At 33.7% G+C, this 18,442-nt stretch overlaps 1 protein-coding gene and 1 long non-coding RNA gene across 4 annotated transcripts; one reads left to right on the forward strand and one right to left on the reverse strand.

Moving 5' to 3' along the window:
* The first annotated feature begins 150 nt into the window (after positions 1-150).
* Positions 151-13,110, forward strand: LOC143463525 (tubulinyl-Tyr carboxypeptidase 2-like). Of its 3 annotated transcripts, none has more exons than XR_013118325.1 (9): positions 151-1,412; positions 2,662-2,846; positions 4,302-4,473; positions 6,463-6,508; positions 7,720-7,799; positions 7,963-8,075; positions 8,147-8,236; positions 9,154-9,261; positions 12,857-13,110. XR_013118325.1 is itself a non-coding variant. In XM_076962033.1 (8 exons), the coding sequence occupies exons 1-8, from the start codon at positions 1,215-1,217 to the stop codon at positions 12,891-12,893; spliced, it is 957 nt and encodes a 318-aa protein (XP_076818148.1). In that variant the 5' UTR covers positions 155-1,214; the 3' UTR covers positions 12,894-13,110. The 3 variants fall into 3 exon arrangements, 1 of the variants encoding a protein (XP_076818148.1); XR_013118324.1 differs by having other exon boundaries at positions 153-1,412; positions 2,626-2,846; XM_076962033.1 differs by lacking the exon at positions 9,154-9,261 and having other exon boundaries at positions 155-1,412; positions 2,626-2,846.
* On the reverse strand, positions 1,827-4,308 carry LOC143463526 (uncharacterized). The gene is made up of 2 exons (XR_013118326.1): positions 4,009-4,308; positions 1,827-2,421 (listed from the first exon to the last, which is right to left on the reverse strand). It is a non-coding gene; the product is annotated as an uncharacterized LOC143463526 (long non-coding RNA).
* Positions 13,111-18,442: the final 5,332 nt, after the last annotated feature.

The raw sequence follows: 18,442 nt of genomic DNA on the forward strand, positions 1-18,442 counted from the left end.
ACGCGGAATCGAGGAGCTTCTCCAAACTTTTGCCTGGAAACAATTCATAGGAAAAATATTTTAACCAAACATGTATGTTAAATGAGATTTAGCACGCAACCTTCACAAACATAACCAAAAAATTTGTTGCAGTTTCCTACCATAGTATGATAATAACTAAATATATTTTAACAGGTGTAGTTTTCTATCTTTCCAAAATACTGATTAATTCGAAAAAGTGTGAAGGATACAAATGATAAACATCACAAATTATTTTTTGCTCATGGTTGACAAGGCCTACTGTGGTCTTGAAAATAACAACTTTTTGTTAATGAGAAATATCTTTTTCTTAACAAACCATCTAAAGACTAATCCATTAAGGCAGTGCATAAATAACTGCATAACTTAAGTTTAAATCTTTCATTGGCTAATGGTAGGCCTAGGCTTTTTTCGCTAGAACACTAGGTAAACAATTTGTTATGCTAGATCAAAAATTGGCGTTAGATTACAGTCTTAGGACAATTCAGATTATTGAGGTTGTTTATAAAGCATAATAACCACTAAATTTGGGAAACTGTGGTTGTTGAGGCGATGCTGTGTATAGGATAGTTTTTTCACTACTACGGACAAGATTTCAAACCAATGTAGTGAGATCGTTATACAAAATGCTGAAACAGTACTGATGAGCTAATTTACTTAAGCGTGTGCAAAAATATGTTTTTGTTTCTAGACTTCGTTATTAAAAATCTTTTTTGTTTTTTTTACAGACGATTTTTGTGACACTGACTAGATTTTCCCATTTTAAATGCATTAGTGTGCGCCAAACCTACCTTTACATAATTTTAATAATGACTATTGTGACCTGTTCCGGCTTAACCCTACGCTGTTTTAATGCAATGCCCTTGTAATGCCATTGCTTTATTTGTAAATTTTAAGAAAGTTTTGACCTGGAATTACAAACAAACTTTCTGTTTATTAATAATTATTGGTACTTGCTTTTTGTGTGTTTATTTATAGATTAAGAGGGGCAGCATGTCACTTCTCAACCATAAAATTGTGAGATGTTTTTCACTATAGAAAAAATCTGTGACATGTTTGACAGTATTTACAGGATCATCTCTTCAAGTTTTAGTGTAAATCCCATTCCAAAATTATTTAAAGTTGCTTTTGCTTGCAGGTGACGTGACAAAGAATTTATTAATGTATGTCAAATCAATACTTTAAAACTATGAAAAATGTCAAAACAGGAAACTTCTTTCTATACTCAATCAGAATATGGAAGTGCAGATGATATTGTTTCGTTTTATATCAACAAACATGGTTACCCTCTTGATGATAAAACTTGGAAACAAATGTGGGTTTATGCAACAAAAATATTTCCCAAATCAAAAGATGAGATTGAGGAGATAAAAAATGTGGATTTTCTATATGATGTATGATCTGATCTGTTTCAAAGTATTATCGGTATTACAACTGCTATGAAGTATTGTTAGTTACAGCCTTGTATATGCTTGTAAAAAGGCCAAATTTCTTTGTTTATTTTATTATTAGTCAACTTACCAAAATTACAATTTATTGAAAAATCCCACATGGGGCTACCTCAAATTTTGCATGCCGCTTTAATATGCCTTAGGGCTTAGGCTATTATTTCAGGAAGTCCTAGTAAAACCATGAATCTCTAGCTCTTGCAATAAAATGTTCAAGTAAAGACTGCAATTTTGGACCAAAAAAGTCAAATTTTATCGATTTTCACCTACAATTTAGGCTAACGTGCGATCTGGAAGTTTTTAGTGCACTATTTGCTAGGGTAATCCCTGCACTGAAAAACAACACTGGCCATTCTGGCCTCTGATGAACAATTTTTTAATTACAAATAACATCCAACAAACCATGGAAATCGCAAAACTTCAGTATATACGGCTCCTTAAGGTCACAATTAAACAAATACTAGATATACATACTGTAACAACTTAGAGTGCATAACATATTATTGTCAACAGTCAGACCTCGTTTATCCGGACCACTTGGTTTTGTCAAAAGCGGTCAGTCAATAATCGAAAAAATATTACAGTAAAATCAGATAACTAAAATAGCATGCAGTTAGGATTATGGTAGATTAAAACACGATAAAAGGAATGTATTCAAGATCCAGTTGCATTCAAAATGAATGAGGTAAGTAAAGGAATTTAGAAAATTAGTCAAAGACTGCGCCTAAAACAAACACTGAATAGTGAAGTATGAAAGCTTGAGATATTAATACGTAACACTTTTTGTGATACTTATTTTTTATTGGTATTGCATATATCTTTCTAAATCGCCCTGTCAGAGCCAGACAGCGAGATTTTTGGATTAACTGATTGAAGTGCACAGGAGGAAATCTGTTTGTAGTAGTTTCATGCTGGATAGCAAGGATTCCAGTTTTTCAAAATAAATGAGGATTGGCTGTAAATATATATTGTATTGAGTTTGACTTGCGGCCTCACAAAAAAGGAAATAAAAAACAAAAAACTTTCAATAAAATAAATTCTACGTAGTTTTGTATTTGGTGCCTAATTAAGTGTTTTTGCTATACAAATGTCACGAAGAATACTGCAGAATATTGAAACATATTTTTGGTAATTGTTTGTTTTTTTTTGTTTATTTTAGGTTCCTGTTCCAGCAATTCCTGTTTTGCTTCCACAGATGCCTATTTCTCACTGTTTGACGCTTGTACAGAATTACATAAATCGTTTGCAGTACAATCACACTGGAACACAGTTATTTGAAATAAAAAAAAATCGACCTCTTGCTGGTTTAATGGACAAAGCAAAAGAAATGATTAAAGAAGCATTACCTATCAAATGTTTAGAAGCAGTAATACTTTCCATGTAAGTGATGTATTTTTTTGCTGACTTATAATAAACTATATAACCAACTATAATTTTTTTATCTCCTAACACAGTTTTAACCTATACCTGGCAAATAAACTTACATTTTTATAATCCAATTATTTTACAGTGCATTTGCTTATGTAGTCAAATAGGTATCTGTTAGTGACAGGTTATGAAAATTGCTCCTGGTTAAATAGTTTTGTGCTGGGAATAGGCTACAGATATATTAGAAATATTTGGTTCATTACTAAAATGTAATGGGCGAAATAGTATAGATGAATTCTCGGGCATCGGATAGTCTCTGGTTTTAAAAATCAAGCACAAAAATATACTGGTTGGCATGTAATGCTCTTTCTTTTATCATATTTATCATTTTGTAAGCCCAATTTTTAGGTTAGAAATGTAAGTCCAATAAACAGCAGCAATACTCGTAGCAAACCGATCTGTCATCTAAAATAAAAAACGTCTCTTCCCAGGAAAAGAACACGAGGTTGGTATTTTGCCCAACAAAGTTATCGTTGATAGACATTCTTTTTGTGGACAACATTTTTGTTTGTATTTGACGAGTTTTTTCTTTAGATTTTCCCTTATGAAAGAAAGTATAGTTTTAATCTCATCGTGATCCTTTGCCAGCTAGCAGTACTTGTGTTTCAGATAGTGCAGCAATTTCGATATTCATCCAATGTAATTCTCTATCAATAACAACAGTTTTCCCCAATTTTCTGACTTTGTCGATATTAGGATTTTGTCCAGTCATCATTGTCCAGATCTTCAATGTTCCTAAGGTCAGTTTATTTATGTCAGTTGGTCAAGCATTGTACGACCCATGATGATGCCTTAACAGGCAAATGATTTGTGACCGATTAGCACCGAATTATCTGCCAGCTGCAAGATACATTTTGCAAAGTTGTTCAGCCAAGTGTTGTAGCTAGTGTTACATCAGCCGAAAATGAAGTGTTTGTTTTGCTTTTTTTCACTACCATCACCGTTTGAGTAAAATTAATCACAAAACTATCATAAAAAAAAAAAAACCTTTTCTCTTTCAAAAAATAAATGCGTACACAGCACTTATTGTGCCAAGAAAAAAATCGATTAGTGGATAACACAAAATATGCTTTAAAATCATTTTTAACTATAAAAATAACATTTCTTTAGTTACCTTTCTTAAAACAAGTGAGTGCACTCAAAAATTCTCTTGCCTGTGTCCAGCTGTGGTAATACAACATGAACTCAGCTACCTACATGAAAGAAGCTTGTTTTTAAGTTTTACTTAACCCTATCATGGCAAAAGTCCTGTTGAGCTTCTTGTTACAAAGATTAAAAGAATTATTTCTAATTTGTTCACTTAAAAATTAATTTTTTGGAATAAAAGTTTGTATGTATTACATACGTACAGTTTATTATAAATTTCATACTGCAAAACTTTGAAACGATCAATATTCTGACTTTTAGATATTTAACGAATGGCTTATTGACAGTGGAAAGATTTCCAATTGGATTTAAATCTGTCTTTAATGGACGTTGTTACTATCATGTAGTGCTGGGGATGTTTTATAATGGTTATTTTGGTGCCTTGGGCATAAGCAGACGTAATGACCTTATGTACAAACCATTGGAATTTAAGGTTTGTCAAAATGCTCAATATTTAACATATTGTATGTTTAGTGTTATAGTTTTTTTTTTTAAATTTTAACACATCTACTGGTATCCACACATGTATGTATGTGTTTAAAGGTGATTTATTCTTGTGTAGTCATAGGCATAGCCTGACTTCTTCGAAGGGTCATGAAACATCTGTATACTGCAAAAATGTGCAACATGAATATTATGCTGTTATGAAAGTTTTTAGTTTTGTGTGAGATTAGAAAAAACCTGATTATTTATGCATATTGACTAACAAATTTATTATAACAAATTCGGTAAATTGAAGAGTTCAGTTGGTACATTCAACTATGTTTAGAAGTGAGGTTTACTTAAGGTCTAGCCAAAAAAAAACTGTTAAAAACATAGCGGAGAAATTTGGGTTTGGTAGTTGGCGTAAATGGGAAAACTGATAAAAAAGGTTAAGAACCGCTGATCTAAGCATAGTAAAACTGATTTGTGACTACAGCTTATTCATTTTTGCTTTAAGGACCTTGTGATGTGATTATCTGTCAGATAAAAATGGTCATTGAGCTTTGGTTATCAATTTTTACAGAAACTACTTGCCTATTTTCATCGGTATTAAAACTGAACTTAGTGTAAGGAATAGTCTTTCGCATGATTTTTCCTGCTGTAAGATAGCAATAGGTGTTGGTAGCCCTAAAAATTAAAATAACCTTTCCCCATTGAGTTGCATTAAGCTGGTCTGGATACAAGGTGATTACTGCATTAGAAATACAGGTCAATGAAATTGTTAACTATAAAATGCTTCAGTTCCATGTGACCATGTTTTCACTACTAGGCACTAAGTAAACTTATTACCTCTTCCCGAATACTCTATGATATAGTATCACAATAATATACTTGGACTGATGAAGATCTTTTGCACGACTTTGAGCCACAGCTGCCAAGATTTTTTTTGTGCAACTTCTGATTTACAAAAATTTTTTAGTTGGTTTTTTGATTTGTTTTTTACTGAATTGCTCGAATTTTGAAGGGTAAATAAGGGTATTACAACAATAGCAACAATCGAAACCTTGTTACATTTTTACAAGCCTGGCCCTCTAACCACTACCCCGTTGAGAAAGCAATATTACTCTGTGGTTTAGCATGTGAAGGTTAACTAACTTAAACTCATTGAGATCCCTATCCTTGGAATAACTGTGATGAAGTAAATTTGGTTGCTCTAAGCCAAAAAACTTCAGGTTCATATCTGTCGCTTGTTTGCATGTGCAAGTTGTTGTTGCATTGTATCCACAACCACACGATTAATCTAAATTGTTCTACTAGACAAGTGCATTTAATTTTTGGCTTGGTGGTGGCTAGTCTGCATCATGTGGGCTTAGTACACCATTCGATATTTGGTACCATTGTTGTAATACTTGTGGGCCAGGTATTAATAAAGTTTTGTCCAGATCAATGATTTTGGTGAAAAGTACAAAAATTGCTAAAACCTATATTAAAAAAACAAAAAATGGAAAATGCACTAAGATAACCTGGTTTTGATCAGTGAAGTTTTATTAACAAATTTTAAGCCATGCAAATACCAGAGTTCAGAAATACCGTATTTACTCAATTAAAGGGCAACTTTGATTAAAAGGCATATAGAGTAGTTTATAAAAGTGCTCTTAATTGTAGAACACATGAAATGATGCTAAAAATTATTATACCAAAATTGTGTCTTGGAAGTGCAAAAAGGTTGTCTTAACAACAAAGGAGAATTGAAAAAGTGAGCATGGCTACTATACAGACGTAACTACTGACCAGCAGCACAGTAGTTTTAGTGCACATGGTCGTAGTTGAATAAATTTATGATGGCAAGAAAAAATATAAGCTGTCCAAACTGGTTTACGAAACTGACTGACATACTGACACAAATATTGACAAAGTATATAAGTTTAGAAACTTGTCTTCCATATAAATATGTTGAAATTATGACTACCGATTTGGCCTAAATCCCATGTTTTTTTAGACTTTATTCGACTTAATAGATGATTATGACACTGCCTATTCAAGATGTAAGTGATTTTGCTTTGTTTGCATTGTGTTAAAATTTGTGGTTAAAATTTATTACAAATGTTACTGACTGTTGTTCCTAGAACCGGTGTTTTTATTTTCATTATGTTTTTTTATTCCAAAACCATAAACAGGTAGCAGTTCTGAGATTAAACATAAACTAATTGGACAAAAATTTTAGGATCTGCTAGGTAATGCAGTAGTAATGTAAAACATAGTTTAAGACACAGATAAAGTGTAGAGAATATTTTACTGGTAAAATAAGTTACAAAAAAAATACAAACAATGAAAAGTTATTTGTATAGTCTCATAACACCCACATTTTTTAAAAGGCTATCATAAGTATAGTTAAACCGAACGATTACAAATTATATTCTTCGATTTCCTGATTCAAGCATATGTTGAAAGTTAGTAAAAAAATATGGACCGAAAAACATTTGTGCGATTTTTTCTTACATAAACTGTTTTGCGACAGCTCTCATAGCATACATGTTGAATTAAAATCTTTTTAAGGTAAAATTTCTGAAGTTGATTGGAGAGATTATTGCATCAGCTTTGTGAATATATAAGGACATAGTTTGCATCTAGATTTGGTGGTTTACGGGAAATGTGTTTGGAGTCGAATTATCTTCGAAGTTGGTTGTAGATCTTTGATGATGTGTTTCATGAGCCTCAGATAATGTCATTACTTTTTGTGCTGTGTAGCTACGGCTAATAATAATATCGACAATGATGTAATTTATTGAAGTAGGTTATGATTGTGATAAACCCCATCAAATCTTCAAAACATTGCCAATTTCTTTCTTTGTTATATCTTGTAGTTAAGTCAGTCTTGCATTGAACCAATAAACAAGTGCTGCATGATTGCAACTAAGTGATTGGAGCATTAATGAACTCCTTATGGCGTTATGTAAAATGTTGTAAGTGCTTGGTCATCAAGATGGTGCACCAAGCCACCATCAAGATCAGTGTAATCAAGGGTGCAACTAAAACTACTGGGTATTCCCATTCTCGATCACCATTACTTTAAACTTTTTCATAGTTTTTTAAAGTTTTTTCAAATTTGCAAACCAAAATATTTCACCAAGACATTACATTGGTTTTTAATTAAATGTTTTCTTTTACTACTTCAGTCATTATTACGTCAGATCAATTTGTTTATTGTTTGTCACTGTTTTGTCTTCAAAGCTGTTAAAGTTTTTATATTATTTAGACACACATCAACTGGTAAAGGTCCGGTTGGGTGGTGTAATACCTCATGAGACACATAGTCAAGAGAAAATACACTGGTCTGTAAGTAAATATCTCAAGCATTTCTATAAAAAGTACTTGTGATGTCTCTTTGTGTACTGTATTAATTATGTAATTATTTTGTATAAAATCGTTCAGCATACCAAAAATATTTTTCGTTAAACTGAGAACAGAATCATCCAATTACTTAAATGTAATTTTCTAGGTTTATACAGTAAATTTTACAAAGACTCACAACGCGGAAAGACAGCATAAACTTGATCTTTACAGTAGAAAATTGCGTTCATATTTTACTTCATTCAAGAGGAATACAGCTAGGTAAATACAATATAATTCACATTTTATGTTATAAATTGTAAAGTTTTAAAGATAAGAATTGTATATCACAGATTGCCTATCCAACTTGAAAAAGAGCAGTGCATGGTGACTTCTCCTTCTACTCCGCAGTCTGATAAAAAATCGCCCAAAGTTGTTAGCAGGTAATCGCTGTTCAATACTAATTTTTTCGGCTGAATTCTATTCGACTATTTATGCCCAGGTAGATTATGCCAATATATTCAATTGTTCTTTGCATTGTAGTAAACAGTATGGTGCTGGTGTTTCATGCTACCCGCAAACATATTATTTATTACACTGGCTTCCAAAAAAAATCGTTTTATTTACCTTGTTCCTTGGAGATATTAAATGTTTTTGGATAAATGGGTTTATTGATTTTTTGAATTACATTGGTTTTTTCTCTTTATTAATTAGCTATTGGGATTCAAGTTATATGAACTTATTTTTTTGTATTGTTGTATTTTTTATAGTAGAAAAATATGAATAAAAAGAAAATAGTTATACTTTAACTAAATTATTACTGTATATCCTTTTCAACAGATTTTACAATTGGAGACGATTTAATAAATCACACTTTTAGCAAGGCAACAAATAGTTAATTGATTTCTAGCAACCAAAACATTTTACACATAAGGATTTGGTTTAATATAGTATAGCAGTACGGTATCAAAATTTTGTCTTAAACCAGCAGTGCTACCATGACATCATCACAGTAGCCCTGCTGGTTATAGAACCTGGGCCACCTTATCGGGAGTATGTTGCAGTAATCGCCCTTCTACCGGGAGGATTCTAAGAACCTGATTGTTACCATATTATCCCAGGGTTAACAAAAAAAGGACCCAAAACCTTACACAACGAAATATTAGCCCTTTTTTACACATTAGACATTGACCAAAAAGATACTTTATATCTCAGGCCTAAAATTTGTGTAGAGGTTTGCATAGTTCTTAATTTTTTACGTCATTGCTGTATGTGAAGCTGAAGAATATGACTTTATTGTATTGTCACGGTTGAATTTAGCTGCTTAATGGCTTTTTTATCAATGTGCCTGTTTTTTCAAGTTTTGGAAGTTATTCATATTTCCCCCCTTCTTCTGCCAATGTGACTTCTAACTATAGGGGCGTGGGTTTGGCTAACAAAACTCGGACATAATTTCTTTTGCACTTGGGTTAGTTAGTTTTGCATGCCTGCGTGATTGCATTCATTTACCAAAGGAGGGTTTTAGAGTCTTTTAAAACGTCTTCTTGGCCGGTTTGATTTTTTGTCATGTTTTGTTTTTGTTGAAGGAATACGCTGTTAAGTTTCTATTGATCACACATTATAATATGTCCCATCTGATATGCGGGACTCACTGAACCGATTAGATTATTTTCTTTGTAATTGTTACTTACTGCACGCTGCTCTTTTCTTTGCCATCTAATAGTCTCCTATACGTTAAGCTTTAAATATCTTCTTAATACTTGATGTGCAGGTTTATCAGGCTATGGTGGCCTTAATGCTAATGTTTAGGCTATATGACTGATACAACCAATTTTTTAATGTCACTGAAATTATGAGGAAATCATGTTAGGAAGACGTAAATGGGTTAAATTGTGTAAGTGTGAAATGTTTGTGATGAGAATTTCACAGCCGAAATATGTCTTTGAAGCTGTAAGGTTTCCGTGTACGATAACATTGTTTATCAAGCTAATTCAATTTTATGGGTTCCACCCCAAAGCTAATATAATAAATGTGGCGTTAAGGACCAGGGTGAAATCGCCAGAAATTATTATGGTGTTGGAAAATTAACTGTTAAAATTTCTTGAATAAAATTTGTTAACTGGCCATCCCCGATCATGGCTACAGCTTGAAGATTGACCTTGCTTGCGGATCATGGCTTGTTTTAGTTCTTGTAACTGTTTTTGTAATGCTGTCCGGACCGGATCCTTTTCCAACACCTTATCCAACTTTGAGAAAATTTGTTTTTGTTTTGGCACAATTAAATTGCTTCTGCCCACTTTCGCTGCAATATTTGCTTGTAATTATTTGACTGTTTCAATTAAGGTGGAATTCTTGGCTATCAACTGAGATATAGTTACTGGGTATAGATATGCTCTTGACAGCTCAATCTTGTTTATTCGTGGTGACTATTTTCATCCCTGCTCTTTCTGTAAAAAATATTTGTCATTTTACTATACTTTTGTGCGTTTTCTCTTGCTATCATTTCGTTTTAAAAGGGAATAGTAGCCTACCTGTCCTCAACATTGACCTTGTCAGATTCATATGACATAAAATAAGGACCATGCAGGCGAGGTGCAGAAGCATCTGGAATTTTTAAAGACAAAATGTCGGCAGAAGATAGAGAAATGAATTATTCAAAGGTTTTCAATAGACTCCCTTGGGTCTTACTTTAAATTAAGATAAGTTTTTGAGTTGGAAAGCATCTGTTCAATTTTTCTATCATATGTAGCTACATCCATTTCTACGGTGGATGATTCAGATGCTTCTACCCCTCGCTTGTATGGTCTTTCAAAAATATACAAACCTAACACACCTTTGCGTCCTATTGTTTCTTTTGTTGGTTCTCCCACGTACAACCTTTCTAAGAAAATATCTGAAGTCATTTTTCCATTAACTGTTCAGAGCAAGTTTCACTTTAAAAACTGTACTCAATTTGTCCAGAAAATAACAAACATGCACATCTGTGATGACGAAACAATGGTCTCTTTTGACGTTGTATTCTTGTTTACAAGTATTCCTGTTAAGTTGGCTAAAAAATTGCAAGAAAATAACTAAATGAAGATACCCATTTAAAAGAACGAACAAAACTAAGTGTTAAAGACATATCAGAAGGGATTTCTTTATAAGCAACATTCTTTACCGTACATTGAAAACATTACCAACAAATGTTTGGCACTACTATGGGATCACCTGTATTCATGGTCATCAATAATTTAGTTATGGAAGATATAGAAAACAAAGCCATTTCCACTTTTTCCCCTCAACAAGTTTGGAAACGTTGTCTTGATGATTCTTTTGTACTTTTAAAAGCTGCCAACATAGATAAATTTCGTTTAAATTCACAGGAAGGTTCTATCAAATATACTTTAGAGAAGGAAGAGAATAATTCAATTGCCTTTTCGGACTCTTTAATCTCCAGAAGAAACAAGGGTACGCTCTCTTCTTCTGTGTATCGCAAACCTACTCACAGCAACCGCTATTTCCGTTTTCATTCCCAACATCATCTTGAAGACAAACGAGCAGTGGTAAATACCTTATTCCATCTCGCCCATGCTCTTTCATCTACTAAAACTTCTTTGAAACAAGAAATTAAAACTATAAAGGAGTCTTTGCGGTTAAATTGCTACCCAAATTCGATTTTAAATAGATGTAAGTTTAGGAATAATACCCGCCGCTTTGACCACTATCATGGTTTCGTTGTACTTTTGTATACCTCCAATCTTTCTGATAAATTGAGACGGATCTTAAGTAGTCAAAGTATTAAGACGGCGTTTAAGCCTGCTGTAAAAATATGTAATTTACTTTCTTCCTCTAACCGGGTACCATCTAACGAAAGACAAGGAGTGGTTTATGAGATTCCTTGCCAAGATTGCAGCTCTACATTGGGGAAACCAAACGCTCTTTCATGACTAGAATGAAAGAACATAATTACATAAAGGAGATATCTACAATTTTCGACATGAAAAAACTTTTTTGAGCAGACATGCTTTGGAGCATAAACACGCCATTAACTCGAAGGACGCACGTAGGCCTACTTTGGATTTCGAACAATATTATTGGAAACGTAAATTCATTGAATCTTTTTTCATAAACGAACGTAATGATGTTATTGATGATAAAAAGTATACCATGCTTTCCTCAATTTATTCCGATTTTTTTGCATATTCATAGTATGTTAACTTTATGCTATGCCCTCATTTTGATTTTCCTATATGCGGATTAAATACAATTTTTCTTGTTCTCAGGGGTGGGCAGTCTTTACTTTGAAAGTACTGTCGGTAACGGTACCGTTACTTTGCAAAAAATGTATCGACGGTTCCGATTTTCGGTACAAAAGTATTTTAAAAAAGCAGTTTGTTTCTTTGCCGGTACCGGTACTTTTCGTACAGCGGATCCTGTTGCAAGTGCAATTGTTGTTGCCGTTATGGCCCCGTTTATGGTTACTTTTGGTCAAAAAATATGTGAACTCCTTGCGACTTTATTAGACGTTATTATGTTAAACAAGAACCAAAAGCGCTAAAATTGGCAGTAAGGTTTAATTAAAATGAATTTTTGAAAAAGAAACGTCTTAAAACTTTAAAGTAATCATTTTCGAAGTACAAGTACCTAGACGGACTTATATTTCTTGAAAAAAGTAATTCGGTACTTTTTTCTAAAATTACGAACGGTACTGGTATCAGTACTGAAAAAGTACCGCGGTACGGCCCACCTTTGCTTGTTCCAATAAAATCTCTTTCTCTACCTTAACCTAACGAGTAAGCCAGTTTTAGGTCTATTGATTACATGTATAGCATTGTAGAAGTAGTCACCAAATTAATTGAGATTGACTTGTTGCGTCCTTTGTTTGTAATACTTTCTTCCAAAACATTTGGTGCAAATGGTACATTTTTTAGTTGGCTTTCGTTTGCAGGGACGATCATATACACTTAATTAAGCTACTGTAGGAAACGAATTGGAGCATTGGATTGCTTTGTATAATTTTATGTCCAGTCCGCAATCGCATGATGTGCCTTTATTTTTACAACAATGCATTTTTGTTCCAGGAAATCGATGGACCTAACCTATGAAGTGCGAATTTAGAGATGAACATGACTTTGACTTTGTGACCGGCTAGCATGTTTTGCTGTCTGTAGGCTATATTGCCAACAGTAGCCATGTTAACTTTATGCCGTTGTTGTAAACCTATGTCTGTACAATGGTTTAACATGTAATGGATCTTATGTCGCCTGTCATTTGCAAACAAGCTTTGTGTATTGCGTATTAATGTTGAGTATCAATAATACATTTTTACAATGGGCGGCCAGGGGAGCAGAGGACACACTTTCATAAATTAATGTCTGTGTAGGCTACATAAATTTTAAACCAGTGATTTTTGTACGGCGACCATTTCCAACAACAACAACGACGACCAAAATATTCTCTTCCTACAAGTATTTTCAAACATAGCCTACTGTATGTGCCGTTACCATTTGATATTGCTTGCCTGGAAAAACGAAATAATAATTTCGTAAAGGCAATGCTACCGTGATGTAATTAGGTTTGCGTTGAGAGTGGAGCAAAAGCTTAGCTGAGGTCTAAAATTTTCCTGTTTGCCCACCCCACCCAAAACGAGCGGAGCCCAAATCTTTATTTTCAGCTCAAAAACTAACTTTTTATTTAAATGACAAAAAAAAAATCGAACAGACGCGCACAGTATTTAGAAGTTACAAAGAAGATAATCCAATCGGTTCGGTGAATCTGCATATCAAATGGGACGCATTAATATGTTTGATCTGAAGTAACCCGACCCATTTAAGTATGGTAGGTCGAAAACTTGTACTCCATACCAGTAGGTAAAGTAATATTGAAGAACAATTACTTGTCATCCAAATTTCAAATCGAACGTTGCATAAGGCAAGAAGATCCACTTTCACCTACCACATTACTATTCTTCATTGAATGTTTAGCTTCCGTTCTAAGAAAGGCACCATTACCATAGGCTGCAACCAATATAAAAAATTCTTTACTTTAAAAGTACCGTCGGTTCCGTTACTTTGCAAAAAATGTATCGACGGTTTGAGAAAAAATTAAAACCAGATATAATGCACAAGTAGGTGCAAAGCACTTCATCGTTCTGTAGCGGTGAGTTATATTAATGTTTTTGGATGACATAAAGCCAAGGTTTTAATTGTTCTTTTTGAACTCGTTTTGTCTATTTAACTTTTTGACTCGGTTGCTTTTGCTATCTCTTATTGTTTCTTTAAGTCAGCACAACATTCATAAAGTCCAAATTCTTATATTTCAAAATGTAGGCCTATTCGTCTCTAATTAGGTCTACATCAGAATAAATTATGCATGTCCCATTCCCAAAACATACTTTTCAGAGATAACTTTTCCAGAAGAGAGATTTTATAAGAAGGACGATGAAACCAAAATCAATTCTATTTATCGCTTTTGCCAATCAGCTAAGGCCAGCAGTTTTACATCCCAATTCACATATCAATATGTCACAGAATATTTCCTTTGTAACCACTAACACTTTGCCAGTGCTATTTACGTGACAAAATTATGTCAACGAGATATCGTGTACCTACTAAACGTTAAGCATACTACAAGCACTTGAAACCTAGGTTACTCTACCACACGTACAGGTGTCATAATTTAACAGGACAGCTATGCATAGCCACGTAGGCTAATACAACACGCGCATATCTCACAATGAAACATTTTCCTAGCCAGAGAACACACAATCGCTTACAGAAAACGCCAATTATTTAAATTATTACAATTCACTATTAAAATCGCCATAGTTCCTTCAAAAAGCGCAACATCTCGGTAAAAGCCCTGGCACGATAAAAGTTCTGCAACTATGTAAAAATTTCATGGTTTGTCATTTTCTTGTCAACTTTCTCTTTCGTGCTCTCAGAAGGCCCTTTTTCGGAATCATTTCTTTGCTTTGCGCGATAAACCGTGGATTGTACCTAGAAGGAGTCTCCTGTTGCTTTATAATGACTTTCATTAAGTATTTATAATTCTTTGTAAGTTGTTCTGCGTTGTTTAGATGAGTGACATTTAAAAATTGCTTCGCTTCATCCAGAGACATTCTCAACGAACTGGAAGATGAAGCAGATTCTGCACCTTACTTCCCGCCCCATGCCCTCGCAGCAGCCTGCATTCTGGCGTTATTTTCCTTTTGTTTGGCACGTCCAAATGCTCTTCCTACAAGCTGCGCCTCGGCAGTTATAACTTTGATAAGGTTGTTTGACTGTTTGCAATAACCAGTGAGTTTTATGCTTAAGTTAAAATACAAAGTACTAATGTCAGTACAAACCGTCAGGTAAAATTTACTTTTTCTTTTATTGTGAGGAAGGAGTCGAACATTTTTTCTATTGGTTGTTTTTATCCAAAGTACGACTAGCTATTGTTTCTTTTGATCGGTGATTAAGTTGTATATTTTTGTATTTCATCATTTTTTTGCAGGTAAGTCAGGAATATTTGCACTCTTTCCTTTTTTATGATATATAGGCTACTACATCATGTTTGTTTTGCAAGTAAGCTATCGTACCATGAAACTAGTGCTGGACTAACTTGCAAGCAATATAGGTGCTTAGGGCACCAAGCTATAAAGGGTAAACCCTCTTTTCATCCTCTTCTATTGTGACAAGCCACCCATTGCATCACGTAGTACATTACATAATCAGAAGGTTGCGGACAACCGCATATCGATGATGTCAGAGTCTTGCAACAGAAACAATCAAGTGAACACTACAATAACCAACCAGCTCGCACGCGATCTGGAAACCAAGTTTAAGAAAACGACATTCTCCAGCACGACGAGGCACTTATGCAAGATCGAAGATGTGCTTGTTATTTTATTTCAAAGATAAAAATCCTTAGCCATGGAAGTTTAGATTACCTGGCGCCAAACAACTATGGCGATTGTATTAGTCAATTGTAACAATATAGACAATTGGCGTATTTATTAAGCGATTGAGTGTTCTCTGGCTATGAAAAATGTATCATTTAAGTCTAAGATATACGCACTATGTCTTACGTGGCTATAAGTTGGTTGGAATTTAACTATGACGCGTGTCCGTGTGTTAAAGTATCCTACTTTTTAGGTGATGGGTTGTGGCTTAGAGCATATGGGTTGTGGTTAGAAGTAGCATTTATGCCAACAATAGTAAAGCTGACCATGTTTGCTTGTTTACTTTTCTCGTTTGACGTTATCTTGCTGTCAAAAGTTTGTTGGTCAGAAACGATATCTTTCTATGTCGTGTCCATTTGTAATTGGTTATGATTAGGGCCCGCAAAAGTCAATAAAGTCAAAAATTTTTAAGGACCTCGTCTGACCACGAATCAAAGAATAAAGTTGTTTTCAGCACCTAGGGGGGTGTTTCTAAGAAGTTAATAGGTCAAAATAAAGTCAAAATTTACAATAAAGTCAAAATTTTCAATAAAGTCAAAATTTTTCAAAATATGGCTTTTTACAAAGTTTTTGTGTTTCTTGAGAGTAATTCTTGTAAAAATCCTCGTGAAAGCATTGTAAATCAGGAACTGCGACACAATTAAACCATATTAACACATAAAAGCAGGAAATAAGTCACAATGCCCACTTGGATCAGCAGTAACTTTTATCGCAAATTGTCCATTGTTTATTGATTGTTACGTATTTAAATAATTCTTATAAAACACTTCATTTTCATAAACGTAGTATTTTCGAAGATCAACAGTTTGGATTTTAGGAATAGCTGACATTCTGTAATACAAAAATGCCTAAGCAAGCTAAATCGACTTCAGCAAAAGTTAGACAGATTTGTCGAGATTTTTCTGATGTATTTAATGCAACTCCCGGGGGTGATTTAAGGTGCAATATTTGCGAGGTTATAGTGAAGTGCGATAAAAAGTATTTTGTTGAAAGCCACAGTAAAAGTAAACGCCATCAAGCTGGATTGGAGCAACAACAAGCATTCCCTGTTTAATTTGCTGTTTATTAGAATTTACCATGTGGAGAAAATCGAGGCAAAGTGCCCTTTTCACAAGGACAAAATAACACAAGCTACCTAAATCTATCGCCAAAAAACACGACGCACTTTTTATAATCCATAAAACACCTTGACTTTTCGACAAAATATTACGTTTGGGTCTGAAATCGACAAAATATTATGTTTGGGTAACTGGAGGAAGAACTGTGGCCTTTACAAATAAGCAATTTCGTTAGGTCAAAATAAAGTCAAAATTTGATAAAAATAAAGTCAAAAAAAATTTTTTTTAGGTCAAAATAAAAATGGCCCTAGTTATGATACATACAAAGTATGTACGTTTTATTGACTGAAGAAGACAAAAATATAGCCTACTTTTGGTTTTGAGAAAGGTTCGTGATTTGCTGTTGGTCTGGAAAACATCTGCAAAAAGTTGGAGTGAAATTCTTCTAATTTGTAATTAGTACGACTACATTTTGTACTTTAAGAACTGGACTTTTATGAGTGCTGTGCTTGCTAGAAGAAACAATAAGACATAGCATAAACAACGGAGTCAAGAGTTAAATAGGCAAAGGAGTTCTCAAGGACAAATAGGCTATAGCCTTTGGGTTTAGATAATTCCAATTCATGGATATAGCATTCCCTTCGCCTAAAATTTGGTAGGTTAACAAGATAACAACTGTATAACGTTGTTAGTGCGTTTTACGCCTTTTTTTTTTATAAATTTTGAACTCCTCTGTTTTCAGGAACGGGCAGTTTAGCAGAATAGAAGTGATGTTTGACTCCATGCTGTACTTAATTTAAAACTTAGTTCACAATTCTTTGTCTTCCTATTGTTTACAAAACGTTAAATGTTTGAAGAATTCGTTCTATTATGTCGCTAACAATACACAAATCGATCAAAACGCGCAAGTGGAACTGCAAGTTACCCTCAAGGCATTAACAGTCTAATTAGGCCTAATAGATGCATTGGATTGGGCGGGTTTTCTAAAGAAAGCTCTTGACTGAATTTGCTAAGTTTAAAAATAAATGATATTGCATAAAACAAAAATACTAAATAATCATTAAGAATTTGTTAAATTTTAAACATATATTTGCTTTTTTTATGAAAAACTACGTTATAGCCTACTTACGTTTTTACAATTGACACATTATGTTTTACAAAAAATTAGGATAAAAAAGTTGCTTTTTGCTTACCGTTTATTACCCGGTTAGCTAAAACAAGTATTCGGATAGTAAATATTATTGATATCTAAACTAACCCTACCTGTACCTGCTAATATGGGCTTAATGGCTAGTAGGCCTATATAAAAAGAGGAGTGATTACGCAAACAGCGATTCGGACACAGTTTTAAAACTGACTTAGGAAACGTATGTATCAAACAGGCTGAAGAAAGGCATGTCAATATGTAGCACACTCAGTTCATCGTGTCTATGTCAATCTTCTAAAACGCAAGATTTTGAAAATTTTTGTTACTCTTAACTTTCACCCTTAAGGAGGCGTCAAACACCAAAAAATCCGTGTTTGTTTTATTATACAGAAAATTTACTGAAAGACTGATTACTTGAAAAATCCTGCATGTGGCTCTCTGAAATTTTGCATGTCAATTTAGTAGACTACTTACCATTCCATAAAATGCCATGAAAAAAAGTCATGATTCAAACTTT

This window comes from Clavelina lepadiformis, chromosome 6 (genome assembly GCF_947623445.1).
Source record: "Clavelina lepadiformis chromosome 6, kaClaLepa1.1, whole genome shotgun sequence".
Taxonomy (NCBI): domain Eukaryota; kingdom Metazoa; phylum Chordata; class Ascidiacea; order Aplousobranchia; family Clavelinidae; genus Clavelina; species Clavelina lepadiformis.